Source organism: Gopherus flavomarginatus, chromosome 10 (assembly GCF_025201925.1).
Source record: "Gopherus flavomarginatus isolate rGopFla2 chromosome 10, rGopFla2.mat.asm, whole genome shotgun sequence".
NCBI lineage: Eukaryota > Metazoa > Chordata > Testudines > Testudinidae > Gopherus > Gopherus flavomarginatus.
In genome coordinates, this window is record NC_066626.1 from 71,736,573 (window position 1) to 71,753,935 (window position 17,363).

The 17,363-nt window shown below is 41.6% G+C and overlaps 1 protein-coding gene across 3 annotated transcripts in view; it reads left to right on the forward strand.

Moving 5' to 3' along the window:
• The window catches only part of ADCY5 (adenylate cyclase 5), a 321,010-nt gene that overhangs the window by 227,484 nt on the left and 76,163 nt on the right, over positions 1 to 17,363 (forward strand). For all 3 annotated transcript variants that reach the window (XM_050916994.1, XM_050916995.1, XM_050916996.1), the window contains 4 exons: positions 9,540 to 9,651; positions 9,813 to 9,940; positions 13,879 to 14,037; positions 15,079 to 15,220. In XM_050916994.1, the coding sequence (XP_050772951.1) occupies positions 9,540 to 9,651; positions 9,813 to 9,940; positions 13,879 to 14,037; positions 15,079 to 15,220 (541 nt within the window). The remainder of the gene's footprint in view (positions 1 to 9,539; positions 9,652 to 9,812; positions 9,941 to 13,878; positions 14,038 to 15,078; positions 15,221 to 17,363) is intronic.

The window sequence follows — 17,363 nt, forward strand, 5'->3', positions numbered from 1 at the left end:
GATAAATATTCCATATTATGTTTAAAGTAGGGCTCTCAATTAATCGCGGTTAACTCATGCAATTAACTCAAAAAAATTAATCGCGATTAATCGCACTGTTAAACAATAGAATACCAATTGAAATGTATTAAATATTTTTTATTTTTTTCTACATTTTCAGATATATTGATTTCTATTACAAAACAGAATACAAAGTGTACAGTGCTCACTTTATATTTTTATTACAAATATTTGCACTTTAAAATGCTAAACAAAAGAAATAGTATTTTTCAGTTCACCTCATACAAGTACTGTGGTGCAATCTCTTTATCTTGAAAGTGTAACTTACAAATGTAGGTATTTTTTGTTATCTAACTGCACTCAAAAACAAAACAATGTAAAACTTTAGCACCTACAAGTCTACTCAGTCCTACTTCTTGTTCAGTCAATTGCTCAGACAAACACATTTGTTTACATTTACAGAAGATAATGCTGTAAATGGTAGTTGAAGCATGAAGGGACATACAAATCTTTAGCAGATCTGGCATGTAATATCTTGCAATGCTGGCTATAACAGTGCCGTGCAAACACCTTCTCTCACTTTCAGGTGACATTGTAAACAAAAAGTGGACAGCATTATCTCCTGCAAATTGTAACCAAACTTGTTTATCTGAGTGATTGGCTGAAGTAGGACTGAGTGAACTTGTAGATTTTACATTGTTTTATTTTTGAATGCAGTTATTTTTTGTACATAATTCTACATTTGTAAGTTCAACTTTCATGATGAAGAGATTGCATTACACTACATGTATTAGGAAAATTGAAAAATACTATTTCTTTTGTCTTTACAGTGCAAATATTTGTAATAAAAAAATTAAGTGAGCACTGTACACTTTGTATTCTGTGTTGTAATTGAAATCAATATGTTTGAAAATGTAGAAAACATCCAAAAATATTTAAATAAATGATATTCTATTATTGTTTAACAGCGCAATTAATCGCTATTAATTTTTTTAATCACTTGACAGCCCTAGTTTAATTTCCCCTTTACATCCTCATGGCTCTTATTGCTTTCCTCCATTCCCCACAAGGACTCCTCCTGTACTAGCACTAAAGTCAAGAAGCCATTCTGATAGTGAGTCATCTTATTCTTTTCCCTATTGGCTTCTGGTACCACTAACTTTTTCAGATGACAAGAGAATCCTTCTGTCTCTCTCTTGACCTCAAAAGCATATTCACTCTTTAGAACCCCAGAATTACAGAAAACATATTTAAAGTGGGAGACATTAAAGAAACATGGCTACAACAATACTGCATACAACAATGAAAGTTTCAATGTAAAGTATTGCGCTTCCCCTGACTTCAGAGCTGAATTTGGATCAGTTGTTTTCCTCTTACTTCCCAGAGACTTCTTACTGTTGTTAAAATCAGATCAGCAGCTGCAGATCTGGTAGATGGTACTTTCCCTTTTAAATCTGTAGAGAACCAGCACCCCCACGTTTTGGCAGACATACGCTGCTGATGGTGACCTATTTTGAATGAGATAAATCTCAGGATCTGCCCATTTGTGGGCCTTATGGATCCCATGACATGTATTGCAAGAGCAGGGTTTTAATGCTGGGTCATATTCCAACCTGGGTAATTAAACTCTGCCTTCCTAAATTCCCTTTCAGTATGAATAGAGATGACATCCTTCACTTTCTGTCCTGAACAGTTGTGAATGTTTCCATGGTTCCAGCAGCCCAGAAGAACAGACCCCCTATTAGACACACAACATGGTTCAAAATCCTCTGAAACCTCATTTAGAAACAGTCATTGGGATTCATATTTATGATCAGCAGGCAGAGACATCTGATTTGGTTTGTGGTAATGGATTAATAAAGTGGTACTTATATTGTGTGTAAACCACTGAATTTCCTTTGCATGTCACAAAGACAGCTATAACAGACTCCTTTTGTGGTCTGGCTTATAGCCACTGCATATCTCATTTTAGTTGTTTTGCCTTCCTAAAATAGCCTTCCTTCCAGATAAGTTATTTATTATCACCTGTTTCCAGTGAAGAATCAATTTAGTTAAATCCGGCATGCTCCTGGAGAACTCACCAGTGCCAAGTGGAGCAATTACTTCCTATATCTTACTTACAACACTCCTGTTAATACATCACAGAATTATATTTGTCTTTTTCATTACTTAATCACATTCTTGGACCATGTTCAATTTGTGATCCACTATAACTCCCAGATCCTTTGCTGCAGTACTACTGTCTAGCCAGTTATTCCCCATTTTGTAGATGTGCATTTGATTTTTCCTTCTTCAGTGTAATACTTTATACTTGTCTGTATTGAATTTCATCTTGTTGATTTCAAACGGATTCTCTCGTTTGTCACGGTCATTTTGATTACTGACCTGTAAAGTGCTTGCAACCCCTCCCAGCCTGGTATCATCTGCAAATTTTGTAAGCATACTCTCTACTCCATTATTCAAGTCATTAATGAAAATGTTGACTAGTATGAGTCCTACTGGATCTAAGATAGACCCCTGTAAGACCCCACTAGATATGGCCTCCTAGTTTGACAGCAGACCATAGATAACGACTCTTTAATCAGTTGAAAGACTGTACTTATGCACTCATCTTACAGTAATTTCATCTACACCACATTTCCCTAATTTCTTCATGCACTAGTTTTCACATGCACCCTTTCATGTGCATGTTCATCCTCCAAATGGCTGAAGGGGAGAAAGACTAATCAACACAAATGATTAGCGATATGGAACAGCTTCCATATGAGGAGAGATTAATAAAACTGGGACTTTTCAGATTGAAAAGAGACAACTAAGGGGAGAGATGATTGAGGTGTGGAGAAAGTAAATAAGGAAGTGTTATTTACTCCTTCTCATAACACAAGAACTCTAGGGGTCACCAAATAAAATTTATTGGCAGTAGGTTTAAAACAAACAAAAGGAAGTACTGCTTCACACAGTGCAGTCAACCTATGGAACCCTTTGCCAGAGGATGTTGTGAAGGCCAAAACCATAATGGAATTCAAAAAAGACTAGAGAAGTTAATGGAAGATAGGTCCATCAATGGCTATTAGCCAGGATAGGCAGGGATGCTAACCCATTCTGTGAAGTATCCCTAGCCTCTGTTTGCCAGAAGCTGGGAATAGGCAACAGGAGATGGATCATTTAACGATTACCTGTTCTGGTCATTCCCTCTGAAGCACCTGACATTGGCCACTGTTGGAAGACAGGATACTGGGCTAGATGAACCATTGGTCTGACCCAGGATGACCATTCTTATGTTCTTATGATCCTAGAATAGCTCGCACAATCATTACATGTAATGTAGTTGCCCTGAAATATGTATCTCAAATTGTAGCAGTACCAGTTAATGTGTCAGAGTAGCTGATGGAGCCAAATTTAGAATGCTGGATGATTTCCAGTAGTAAAAGTAACTAATGCAAAACGACCTAACCAGTTTAAAAAGATATGCTGACTTTAATAAATAATTAACAAGCAGCACACTGGTAGTGTCATAAACCTAACAGCAATGCTCCGAATGACTATCCTTACCAATTAACCTAGTAAAAACATTGATGCTGGGCATATTGTTTGCTATAGACTACTACTTATTTTTGCTTATTTTACCTCTAACCGTTTGCCCAAATTAATTAAATGATAGTTTATTGTAAACAATGATAATTTTATTATGCCAAATTAGCTTTCCCTTTTCTTATTACTTATTCATTTCTTACAATCAAATACCACGGTTTTAATTTTCATGCAGTTGGATGCGCTTTACTGTGTTCTATAACTCATTAAATCTCAATGTGTCTAGGGTTTTGTTGACTTTGCCGTACAGTGCGTGTTGATGCTCAGTTTCCAGTAACACATGCTGTTTATATTCATTGCTCGTGTTGCCATTGTGATGGTGATAGGGTTTGTATTTCTTCCCTTGCAAGATCTGTGCTGGGGCTGGGATGCAAATGTTTTGAAATAGAACATAATCATTTTTCTTGAGGTTAGTAATACTGGTGATTTGCTTTAGCATTTCACAAAAAGAACAGCAGTACTTGTGGCACCTTAGAGACTAACAAATTTATTTGAGCATAAGATTTCGTGGGCTACAGCTCACTTCTTCGGATGCATAGAATGGAACACACAGACAGAAGATAGTTATATATACAGAGAACATGAAAAGGTGGATGATAGCTGATCTCAATTGATTGGGCTCTTACAGTTGGTATGCTTACTTCCACCTTTTCATGTTCTCTGTATGTATAACTATCTTCTGTCTGTGTGTTCCATTCTATGCATCCGAAGAAGTGAGCTGTAGCCCACGAAAGCTTATGCTCAAATAAATTTGTTAGTCTCTAAGATGCCACAAGTACTCCTGTTCTTTTTGCAGATACAGACTAACACAGCTACTACTCTGAAATTTAGCATTTCAAATATTCTTGCATTTAAAAAGAATCGTGGCCATGTTAAACCCATCCTCTGATAACTCCGCTGGCTTCTAAGTCATATAAGGCCTCCAGCCTGTGGGAGGGCAGGTAGGTGTTTGTTTAGATTTTTTTTTAACTTGAATAGAGTTGCTCCAGCCCCCCTCATTGACCTCACTTCTTTCTATTCCTCTCTTCATTGCTTTGGTTTCCAGCTGGATTCTCTGCCTCATGTCTCAGGCTCTTGATCCAAGAGCCTTCTCCTCTATGATGCCTGCCATCTGGAAGAGCCCTCCTATGTTTTCTGACTCATTGACTCTCTCTTTGTGTTGAAATCTGAACTCAAAATGTGTCTTCTCTCTTGCCTGTGTCCCTTAATCGTTCTCTCTCTATGTGTAGTTGTACTCCTGCTGTTGCTGTATGATTTAACCCTGGAAAGCATCTGAGGATGGTGTCAGTGTATAAGATATAAATTACACTACCAGCCAGATCTTGCAGCCCATGACATTACTGGGAGTTTTGTCAAGGATTTTAATGGGAGTAGGCGCTGAAGTTGTGTTGTATTGTGTTGTGTTATAGGATAAAGGAAAATATACTCTGGAAAAAAGATAATGAATTTTAAGTAATAAAACACTGGGTAGTGCACCTTGTGGATCATTGAGTTAAGACTAAAAAAATGCAATAACTTCTCTTCTCTCCTGTATTCCCCCAGAAATAAGCAATTTACCATCTCTTATAGTTAGGTAAAAATAAGGGGAAAGGTCAAGCCCTGGTCAATGTAGACCCCACTATCAGATTAGCATGAGATCAGTGATGATGCAGAAACTAGCTCCAGAACATTAAAGCCATTTCTGCATTTTAATTACCTATTTAGATTATATTTTTTGCACAGCAATTGCCTTCCAGATGTGCTAACAGTCTCCGCTCCCAGTGAAGTCAGCAGGACCTGTGGCAGCTGATCATCTATGAAATTCAGGCCATAAATTAATTGTGGTCAATTACTACCATTCCTCTCCACTCAGCCTTCACTAATGGCATCAGTGGCATTTTCAAACCAATAAGCTCTTCATCCTCTTGAGATTTATAGCTAAAACTCTTATTTTGTTTAGCCTTTATCATCAACATCTCTATTCGTCCCAAAATTTCAATGCTGGTTGACCCTTGGTCTGTGAAGGGGCATGACTGCCGTGTCTTGCACTCATTGATGTGTAAGCATAGTTCACTTTCACCTGTTGGAAAATGCCTCATCTGATGCATCCTGCAAAATAATTGGCTTGACTTTTGCTTTCCAATAGAGATGCCAGCTGCCATCCTCCTTGAACAAAACACCTTTATTTTCTAAGGGCAACCTGAAATAAAACGGCACTAAATAAATGGCACCAGCCAAAGAAAGGGTGGGAAGTGGGCGAGTGCGATGGAATTAAGGCACGAAGGCTCCTTTTATCCCTCAGAATATCTTGGCATAATTACAGTAATTCCTCTTTCAATTCTATGTCCCACAAATCTCATCAGCGATTTGAGGGGAATTTCTGGTAGATTTTGTTCTAAAGAGAAGCTCTGACTCTGTCTGCGGGGTGATATTGTGTGGCTTGTGTTGTGTAGGAGGGGGAGGGCAGACTAGATAATGATAATAGTCCTAAATTGTGGCCTATAAATCTATTCCACCCCAAAAAATGGTTCAAAGAATATTGCAGTTTCAAAGTCAAGCACACAAACTTTAATGCCAGAACGAAGGCTGCCCATTCAGCTTCAGTTCATCCTCCTTGTGTGTTTGCATTATCATGCAGCCTTTACCTATGTGATCACTTGCCATTTTTTCAGAGGACCCTGTTTCATTCAGTACACTGGAAGGGTGGTGCTCTGGGGATGAATCAGGAGGGGTCTAGAGCAGTGGTCTCCAAATTTTGCGGCATGGTCCCCCTAGGGGACGCAGAGGAATGTTCAAGGTGGCATACGGCGGGGCTGGGGCCAGCCCCCACGGTGGGGTGGGGTGGGGGTGCTGCACTTCCAGCCTGGCTGCCAGATCGACTCTGCCCCCAGCTTTTCTCCTCCCCCAACCCTGTTCAGTCCCAAGTCCTGCTCTGCCTCCAGGCCCAGCTCTGCTGTCACTCCATCTCTGCCCCCAGACCAGCTCCCAGACGAGCTCTGCCCTCATTCCCTCTCTGCCTCCAAACTAGCTCCGCTCTGTGCTGGAGCTACTCCCCCATCCCTCGTTCCACCCCCAGCTCTGCCTTCAGCCCAAGCTCCACTACTGAGGAAGCCTTGGCTGTGCAGTAATAGAGGGAGAAGACACAGACAGATCCCATTACTGGTAAGAGGCGGCACAACTGAAAAAGTGCGAGCACCACTGGTTTAGAATGAAGGAGGTTGTTGGCTGTAGAAACCTGCTTCATTTGTTGCAGAAGTTGGAAGGTGTCCAATGCTTGCCTTTATCAGCCAGAACATGCAGAAGAAAAATGCTGCTTTTAACCATCTTAATTTAAATGGAACAAGAGCAAAAACAATTTCCTTACCTTGTTTGGGGTCTCTGCTGCTTTCTGATTGCCTACTTCTGGTTCCAAATGAGATGTGTGGTTGACCGGTCACTTCATAACTCTGGTGTTTGTAACTGTGAGGTTTTAGTGTTGCACTGTAGAACAGCTGTCCAAAATTCAGGCAGAAGGCCAGATGTGGAATCCTAAAATAGGGCCCATTGCTGCTCCCTGTAACTTCAAGATGAGGATAAAGCTGACAAAATGACATCTTTAATTCATCAGAGTTCAAACAAAAAGCAATTTTTGCTCATTTAGCAAAGGTTACAAGTTAAGGCAATGTTGAGGCTGTAGGCATTTAGCTTCAATTGGAAAAGACATAAATTTGTGTGCACATCAGCTATGAAGTCCTCTGAAAATTACTCCATTTCACCAGTGAAAAGATTACCAGGATTAGCTTTTGTGGAGTGTCCATTACCTACCTGACATGATGGCGAGGGGGACCATTAGTTATTATCCTGTGCATATTAGCATTAGCACTGACTCTAATTTCAGAATCATTAGAGTAATCTCTGTGTGTGAGAGACAGCCACTATATTGCCCAAGCGGTGACGTGACATGAAGCATCATACACAGTGTCTCCAGAAATACCTAGAAGAGAACAGTGAGCAGTACTACTAACTGTGCTTTGGGTGTAATGTCATTTATGTAATGTGCACCAGCCCACACAGTGGGATCTGAGCAAGATGAAGGACTTGTTGTTTTCCTCATAGTGAAATTTTACCAGTTTTCCTCCCCTCCCAGTCAAGGGAAACCACATATTATATTGAATACAGGGCCATTTAAATGCTTTTGTGTCTTGTCCTGGTGCCTGACAGAGTATTCCTATCTTGAAAAGTAAGTAACAATGTGAAAGTAGTTTTCATGTAGATCTTGAGCCCACAAAAAGATTAGGTTTTTTGCCAGCATAAGAATCAGACATTTTCCAATTTTTATAATGAGTCAGTTCTAATAATAAAATGCTCATGGTCCAAAAATACAGCAGAAGATTAAAATGTGCAAGGTCTTCAGGGAAGATCCGTGGTTGCTTAGGAAGCTATAAATACACCTCAATAGATTTTTGGTTTATTTTAATTGTATTCCTTTGTTTTAGCTTGTTTGCAAATGATATGAAAGCTTAATTTATTACATGTTTCCATTAGCATTTTTTTTAAATCTCAAACCACATTTTGATTCAGGCATGTTTGGCACCCTGTTTTCTCTCTTCCCTATTGTGTTTGAGCTTCAACATCTGCCCGACCGAAATTATTTCATGCAGTATGGTCAGATATTAGAGTTGAAATATGGAAGGGAAGTGAGAAAACAGGGTGAAAATGTGCCTGAATCAAAGTGTGCTTCAGCGTTTTCATAATACTCATGACATTTTTTTTGCCACTTTTGCACTACTTCATGTCCTAGGATGTTATGGGAAGATATCCCTGAAAATGTGCCCACTGCAGTTTGGCTAGAGCAGCAGCTCTTGGAGAGTAACAAATCAGAGATCTCCTGTAGCAAATAATGAGCTGGGTGTAATGTGGCATCTCACACTGCTTTGTGAGGCACCTCACTGGCCTAAACAGCATGTCTAATATTTAGACCCACCTGGATCAAATCTTGGAGGCATAACTCATCTTTTTTCAAGGTAGAATAATTTAGTTTCATGTCTCTTTGTTTGTGTGGTGCAGTTTAGCAGTCTTTCGGATGAAATCTTAACAGTCTTAGTCTTATGTGCGCTATTTGGATGTTAAAGATCCTGTGACACTTCTTATAACAGAAGTGGTTTGCCCCAGAGTCTTTAGCAAGAATGTCCTCCCCCCCCTCCTTGCTTTGCGGCAGCACTCTGCGCTGCCAGGTTGCTTCCCTACATCCTCAGTGGTGACGGCGTATCGGGGTACTGTATGTGAATAGTTTTGTATAGTGCTTTGGGGACCATTCAGAATGGAAGATGCTGTGTAAAAGTGAAATATTATTTCTATATGTTTTTCAGAAATCAGACCAAAAAACTAGAGGTGAGAAAAGGAAGCTAATAAGGCTGGGCTATAAGAAAACTGCAGACTTCCCTCGCTGGTGCATAAAGAACAGAGAAGCATTCCATGGCTCTGGAACTGTGTGTTCTAGTGGGTTAGAACAGGGAATCAAGACTCTTGAGTCCTGCTCTTCACTGTGCAACTTAGCATCTGTTAAGCACTTTAAGGTCCCTGGCTACAATGTATGAGCAGAGTACTGTTGTTATTATTGCAGTAATAATGGATCTGGGGTGTGGGCAAGAAAACCAGACCATTAAAGCCGTGTGAGAGGTAGGACAAGGAAATTAGATTTAGACATTACAGGAAAAACCTCAATTTCTTATGAGGGGCAGGAAAGTAGACAAATGAGTGTGGCTTTTCTGAGTGGAGCCTGCAGAAACGGGACAAGGAGGGAAATTACCAAGAGTGTGCTCTGTTAGACCGTTGAGGAAAAGGATTGATATCAACCCTGAATTAAGTCACTTGAATGATTCCCAGCCTGTGTGTTCTTCTTGGGAAATTAACTAGCAGATCAGAACTTAGGCAACGAGGCAATAATTTAATGGCACTTGTGTCTGTATCTTTCTTTTTTTTTTCCATAGCATCCTCTTTGCAGACATTGAGGGGTTCACCAGCCTGGCCTCCCAGTGTACAGCCCAGGAGCTGGTCATGACGCTGAATGAGCTCTTTGCCAGATTTGATAAGCTTGCAGCTGTAAGTTTTTTCTATTATAATTCTGATTTTGGTTCCTGTTACACGATTGACATACTGCACCGGTTCACTAGGTTTCTAACATTCCCTGCCCTAAAAGGCAAGTTATTGCAAGCATGAAAAGAAGTTTCATACTTCTCCCTCTCTTTCTTTTTTCTTTGTAGGAAAATCACTGTTTACGTATAAAAATCTTGGGCGATTGCTATTACTGCGTATCTGGATTACCAGAAGCAAGAACTGACCATGCACACTGCTGTGTTGAAATGGGAATGGACATGATAGAGGCTATCTCGTAAGTACCAATGTATTTCATCTCTTAATGCATGAGGTAGCTAGCTCATTGAGCTAAAGGCCAGCGGAGAGCAGATGCATTTGGGACCAGCACAGGCACACAAATCACAGGCACACAAATCACTTATTCCAGATTTAGGCACACAAATGGACCTTACAGTAGAAAGACGGAAGCCTGATTCCACTAGATTTAGGCACACAAATGGACCTTACAGTAGAAAGACGGAAGCCTGATTCCACTAGAACCAGATGGGGCATCTAAAATGTTCCCCCTCCCACCTACAGGGATAGGTCATCCTAGGCATGGAAGGTGTCAGTCCCAAAAGAGAATTTTTCAGCAAGATAGAGGCATGTGAAAAGAGGGTTTCTAATGGAAATCTGTCTGTAACCTTTGTAGACCCCTGGTCATTCTGCAGTAGCTTTCCCCTTTGCTTCTTAAAGGGAAAAATGCTGCCTACTAACCTGATTTGGAAAAGGCCCAGTAGCCTGCAGATGTAATGGGTAGGGGGAGGAAAGGCTAGGACAGGATGTTGGTGAAGCTACATGAGGACAATATGATATAGGCCTGTGCACCAAAAGGGCTCCAGCTGCACCAACTGAGAGGGTGGTTAGGATCAAGGCACTGAAGGATGCTGCTGGTGCCACAATCATGGATGCCACTGCAACCCCGAGGGTCTGTAGCAGCTGCAGTGTGTGTATTTTGGATGGAGAAAGAGGATCGTATCCTCCTCACAACTGCCACAGATCACCCATTCATCCACCCTGTGCCAAGTCATCTTCCTGAAGATGGGCACAAGACCAGAAGATTTGTTTATTGATTTCAGACTAATTACTTAGCAGCAAACAGTTGGGTTTGGCTGTTTATTCACAGATAAGCAGCCTGGTGCTTCATTGCCTTGTCCCTTTTCGGTCATTTACACTGCACTAAGCGAGTGTATAAAGCCAGTGGGTCAGAACGGTAGCGTTCAACACCCGCTTTGCCGTCCCTGTGCACAGTCAAAAGTAACTCCACATGGGGCAAGGCCCAGCAATGATAAAATCAGTTTTACAATGTTCAAGTGATCTTTGTAACTGTTAATAAATCTGAAATATTTTCTCTGTATTCCTCAAGGTAGGTGGAGGTTGGGGGAGGCAGGGGGAGTAAGAACAGAAAATCACTTGTTCCAGATTTAGCAAAGAATAAGATTGTTAAATGCCTTTCATCCCATTTAAGGTGGGAGACAAGCTTTAAAGGTAGAGCAGGAGTTATTTGTAAACCCTAGGGTACTAGCAGCCCAATGCATTTTTTTCAAGGCAACGTGGGTTGCAGTTCAGTAAAGAAGCCTAGACTCTTCAGGCTTCATAAGGTATGTCTACCCTGCAATTAAACACCTGCACCTGGCCTGTGTCAGCTGACTCAGGCTCGTGAGGCTCAGACAGGGTTTTAAAATTTCACTGTGGACACCCGGCACCGAGTCCCAGAATCCAGGCTCCAGCCTCAGCCATCTACACTGCAGTTTTGTAGCCCCACATCCCAACTGACGTGGGCCAGCTGCGGGTGTTTAACTGCAGAGTCCGCATACTCTAAGTGTTACTCAGCTGAGCTGGGAGAGTGGTTTACAAAGCAACCTGTCAAGGGCTATAGATTCTTTCAAGCCACCCACGGTACAAAGCGAGACCTTTGCTGTTAAATGTAATAGACCGAGTGCTTTCTTGGTAGTACAAGTTGTTGGAAATGATTCCTTTTAGCATTTAATAAGATGCTGCCTAACCTGCCATTTCTTTGTACTCCACATCAGTTCCATGGGATTCTTTACTACAGCCATTGAAAGCAGGTTATTCGGCAACTCCTTTTATACAGATCTCAAAGGTGAAAAGTGCAAGAAGCACTATGTACAAATAAGTGAAAGTACAGATATAATAGCCCAAATGTGCATTGTGTATGAGACAAGGAATAGTTGTTGCATTCTAGTCTTAGAAAGAGATCTCTTAGGTGGAAATGCTGCTTTTCAAACCACATACTTGTGAGCTAAAAAATGAGACAAAGGTGTGGGTGTTTGTTTATGTCCTTGAAAAAATCCCAATAATAAGGATGTACTGTACCCAGCACAATAAATATGTACCTTGAAACTTGATCAAGATAAAGTGGAAATTCAATCCAATTTACTGAACTGAAGGAGATGAGAACTGCAGAGCCTTTACATTTCTGTTTTAGATAATTTAATGCTAGAGGAGCTGATCCTGAAAAGGACTGAACACATGTTGGCTCCCAATGAAATCAGTGAGATTTGTGGACACTCACCACATCACAGAATTGGACCTATATTGAGTAGTTCCAGCTCTGAGTAGATCAATTAACATAGGCATAATTGGTTACAAATACATGTTCTCAAAGATAGATAGTGCAGTGCACAGAGGACATGTAAGTACCGCGATGAGTAAGTGGAAAGATAGGCTTCTATTTGTGTATATAAATTTAAGAAAACAAGAGGAAGAAATAAACAGCCTGTGTTATCAGTTCACTTGGGAGCAATGAGAGAAGGTTCAGTGATAATCCCCTGGTAAGTCAAAGTGTCAGGCGGTTGCCATTAGAAACATGTCAAGTGTTAGATTGTGAGGTCTTTGAGAGAGGGACCATATCTACCTCAGTGTTTGTATGGCACTTAGAACAATGAGGTCTCAATCCTGATCAGGCTTTGCAGTTGAAAATAGCACTTTTATAAAAACATCTGATTCCTTCTTAAAGAAAAGAATATGGAACAAATGAAACTGAATTTGGGGCAATTTAGTTTATTGACTGGTGTATGCAATCACTGCTCGGTTTGTTGCCAGACCTGAGGCTGGGGAGCCTCATATCCGGTGATGAGGGCAGAATGCACTAGATCCTTGGAGAATCAATATCTCCCTTTCCATGCAGGCTCTGCCCTCAGATTAGGTTGTCTTTGCAGGAACAGAACAGGGCTGTGGTCAGGACTGACCGCAATTAGTAGGATTTGCCTTATGCACAACAAGAACCTGCATTTACTGAAAGTACAGGATCTGGCCCATAGAATCAACCGCTCAGATTGTTCTGTGTGCCCTGCCCCCCACTCAACCCCATAGACAACCAAGGAACTGTCAGGTGAGTTTCTCTGTGAAACATGGGCTTTCTGGTAATGATGTGATCATCAGCAACTGTAAGCCACATTTGGCCTTAATGAGGCCATCAGACCCTTTGTAAGGCCCCCCCTACCAGAATTCCCAAATAAAATTTCCATGTGAAGAGCTCTTCAAGTAAATTTTTTCCTTTTTAGGGCAAAACCTACCAAGTATGACAGTACTCATTTTGGGAGCAAACAGAGGATCCAAGAGCTCATTAAAATCAGAGTCTGAGTGTTTGTAGCTGCCCACTTGGAGTGAGAGCAGAAGATGTGGTTTTGTGGTTTGCGATGGCTGCAGCTTAAAGCTCAGTTCAAGGTTTCCAACTGTAGTGGGTATTTCACACACAGATCAGGTTTCATCCATGGAACACTTGATGCTTGGTGCCATACAGACAAATTACGAGCTCAAAATCATTTTCTTTTTTTCTTTGCAACATGCTATTACTTTTAATGATGTTCAGAGAGCTGGGAGGTTATGTCCAGTTTCGGTATGGAAATCAAAGACCAAGACTTAGTGCTTTCACCCTCCCAAAGAACTTTTCCATGAGCTCTGAACTTGTGACCAAGTTGAGAGAACAAGGACTTATTCCAGGGACACCGCTGTCTAATTAGTACTTTGCTTGGCTAGCCAGATTATCAAAGTGCAGTGCAGCCTATCTGTTTTCTGTAGCCAAAGTACTATGAATGAGCAGCCCTTTTGTGTGTGTTTTGAATAATTTCTAGGGAATTGTGGATTTTGCACTCTTGGAGCCAAGTTATGTCAGTGGATGCAGGCACATAATTCCCAGAGACATCCTTCTCTTTCTGCATCTCTTTTCAGATTGGTCCGGGAGGTGACAGGAGTCAACGTGAACATGAGGGTTGGGATCCACAGTGGGAGAGTTCACTGTGGAGTCTTGGGCCTCAGGAAGTGGCAGTTCGATGTGTGGTCAAATGATGTCACGCTAGCCAATCACATGGAAGCCGGAGGTAAAGCAGGGTAAGTTGTTGCTTCACCAAAGCTATTGTGAGTCAATCCACATGACAGTTTTGCTTTTGACCTGCTGGAGGGTCTTGGTTAGTTTGTTTGTCATAGCATGAGTGTGGTGCAGAATTTTGAATTTGGGCCCTCACTGGCTAGTTTATTTCCTCTCAACTCTACACTTCTGTCTACAATAGGTCTGCAGTCACCCACAGTGGACATGCCTTATATGCAAAGCATGGAATTCATCCTCTTTGTAATTCCAATGAAATTGATGAAGTAACACCCGGGATTAATGTCTCTGTGTGATCCCTATCACAGTGGGTCGCGGTTAGAGAGAGATGTAACCATATGCTAATAAATGTTCGCTGAAGATATCACCTGGTCATCAGAAATAAATGTTGTTCCTGCTTTGGAACGCCCTTCCATAAGAGATCCAAATAAATGTACATTTCACTACCTTAAGGACCAGTAGAAGACCAACTCCCTGACATAGCTTCCCCATGAGATTAATATTCTGCAGGTATTTCTACATTTCCTCTCCCCTAGGAGGGAGAGCAGAAAACATAGATAATCCACTTGATTATATACCTCTGGAAGGCACATGGGTACTACAGTGATTCGTATGGTATAGTAAGCTAGATGCAGCAGAGTATACATGGCATATGACTATGTAGACCCATGTCTCGGTCATTTGTGTGTAATGTGTTTTGGTTGTTGAGCAAGCATGTCTACTGTGTATTAGAGCAAGGTATCAAATGAATGTGTGAATGAATGAATGGCTGCCTTACATCCACCGGGACGCTTATTAATGGATGCAAAACTTGAATAATGTGTTTTAACCTAATTCTGTGGAAAAATATCAATGGGCCTGATTTTACTCCCTTTGAAAGGCGAAACAAAACTCCCAGAGGATATCAACGGCAGCGAGATTGGACCCTGAAATGCGCTATTTATTCTAGTGCACAGAATCTGTCACCGGCAGGAATTGGCTTACTAGATATGTGATTATTAGAGCTGCTTAATGAACTCCACAATTTGCCTTTTGTCTCATTCAAGGCGAATCCACATTACCAAAGCAACCTTGAATTATCTGAATGGAGACTACGAGGTGGAGTTGGGTTTTGGAGGAGAACGCAATGCTTACCTCAAGGAGCACAGTATAGAGACCTTCCTGATTGTACGCTGCAGTCAAAAACGGGTAAGAGCAAACAGACTAATGTATGTTTTAGGTGCTTTTGGCTGGTGGCCACTCCTAACACCTCAAAGCAGCCTGAAAGCCAGGCTTTCCTGGCCGGTAGAGGATTCCCGCTGTGCCAAGAAGCCCTCTAGTTCCAGAGGCCCAGTGTAACAACTTCTAGGATACCTTCCCTCCGGTCCCCAGCGTGTGTGTAAGGTGGGGGAAGGCAGGGTATGGCCACCTTTGCAGCTCTTCTCACCCCATTCCTGCCCCAAGCACAACTCATCTGTGCAAAAGAATCTGGCCTTAGTCCTTTTTTTAACCACTTGGGAGATTATTTTGTAACTGAGTTTTATGCTAGTGGAAGCTGGCAAATTATTAGCCTTAGAAAAGCAAAGTTCTCCATCATACCCAGGCCAGGTACAGCTTCAGCTGCAGCCGTGGAAGCTTTCCCCGCCTGCCCACTAGCATGCCTCAGACATGAGCTGGAGGGGCCTCTTGAGTTAGTGACTGTGCTTCCCTCCATGGTACATCCTTCCTCAGTGTATCTGCTGGTTCTGCCAGCCAGGTTATCAGTCAGGGCGTGCTGGGATGGTGGATGCCTGTCCTTGTGGAACGGGACTGAGAGTACCAATTCATTTCCCATAGATCACTTGAACAAGCAGCACACGGTAACAGCTTTCAGTCACTATTGACTTGAGCTGGACTACAGTCACTGGTTCCGCTGTGTGTCTCTTCCAACAAAAAGTGGGCTGTGTTGCATCTAGTGTCTATAACAGGTGTGTGTCCAGATTATGACCGATTTTAAGGCCAGAGAGGACTTCCTTGATCATCTAATTTCACCAGCTGCATAACATAGACCATGATATTTCACCCAGCATTTTGTTCGTCAAGCTCCAAGGACCAGTGGACACTATGTATGCTGTCCGAAGTTCTTACCAGCTTGTAGTGATGGGCCTGGATCAAAACCCAGTCTTTGAATTACCCTGAATCTGAGACTAATCAAAACTCTACTGTAGCTTTGAAGCCCCCTGAGCATCTGAAAAATTATGAACTGGATCTGAGTGTTTATTTTGCAGCTGTCTCCAGGTCCATAATGGGACAAAGCAAAACACTATTTCAGAACATCTCCAAACTTTGCATCATCTATGCGAACTCACAGAGGAAAGATTGTCTTGTGTTAAAGCACAGGACTATTAGTCAGGACATCTGGGCTCTGTTCCTAGGTCTGCCTTAGTCTTACCTTGAAGAAATCACTTGACCTTTTTGTGCCTCAGTTTCCCCTTCTGAAAAATAGGAATATTGCTAAATGCATTGCTGGTGACATGCTTCAATAACATGGTGAATGACCACTATGCCTATACACAATTAGCTTGAGATCATCACTTGCAGTTACATTCTCTCAGGAAGGGAAACAAGCCTCAGATCTTCTAAATGCAAAAAAAGGAAGAAAATCCATTATTATCCTTTAAGGAGAGAAGCTAATGTTTTGGTGTCTATTTACCCAATCTTCAGAAGATAATTATAGTTTTCAGGGCAAGATCGTTACGTCTCACACATCATGGCCTGTCAGTGGGCAGCTCAAGCCACTTGAGGTATTTACACTTTACCCTCTTCGCTGCTGCAAAACACACTTTTGGTGAGGGTCCATGTCCAGGGGAGGGAAGGTATTTTGATTTGTTACATCAGGAGAACACACTTAGTATCTGGTATGTTCCTGTGAAGATCTGTAGATCTTTGTTGGGACAAGTGGAATGTTAGCACTTCAAAGTATGTTACAACATTCTGCTGCCTCAGGGTGGCTGCAGCGGAGACTGCAATAGAATTTTCAAAAGAAGTAATCCAAAGCATTCTCCACATTTGCCTCGTTTCTCTACAAAGACTGTCTTGGTGGAGTGGGACTCAAAAGTTCTGGGTTCAGTTACCGGTTCTCCAGCAGACTTCCTGTGTGACTCTCTGCCTCAGTCCCCCGTGGGTTTAATACTTCATTTCTTCCACCCTTTTCCTGCCTTGTCCATTGGACTATAAGCTCTCGTACTATGTGTTGGTGTACAGAACATCGCACAATGGGGCTCTGGTCTTAGTTGGGATCTCCCAGCTCTAACGTAATACTAATAGTACTCTGCACCTCAGGGTCCCAAAGCACTTAATATTAAGACTTGCA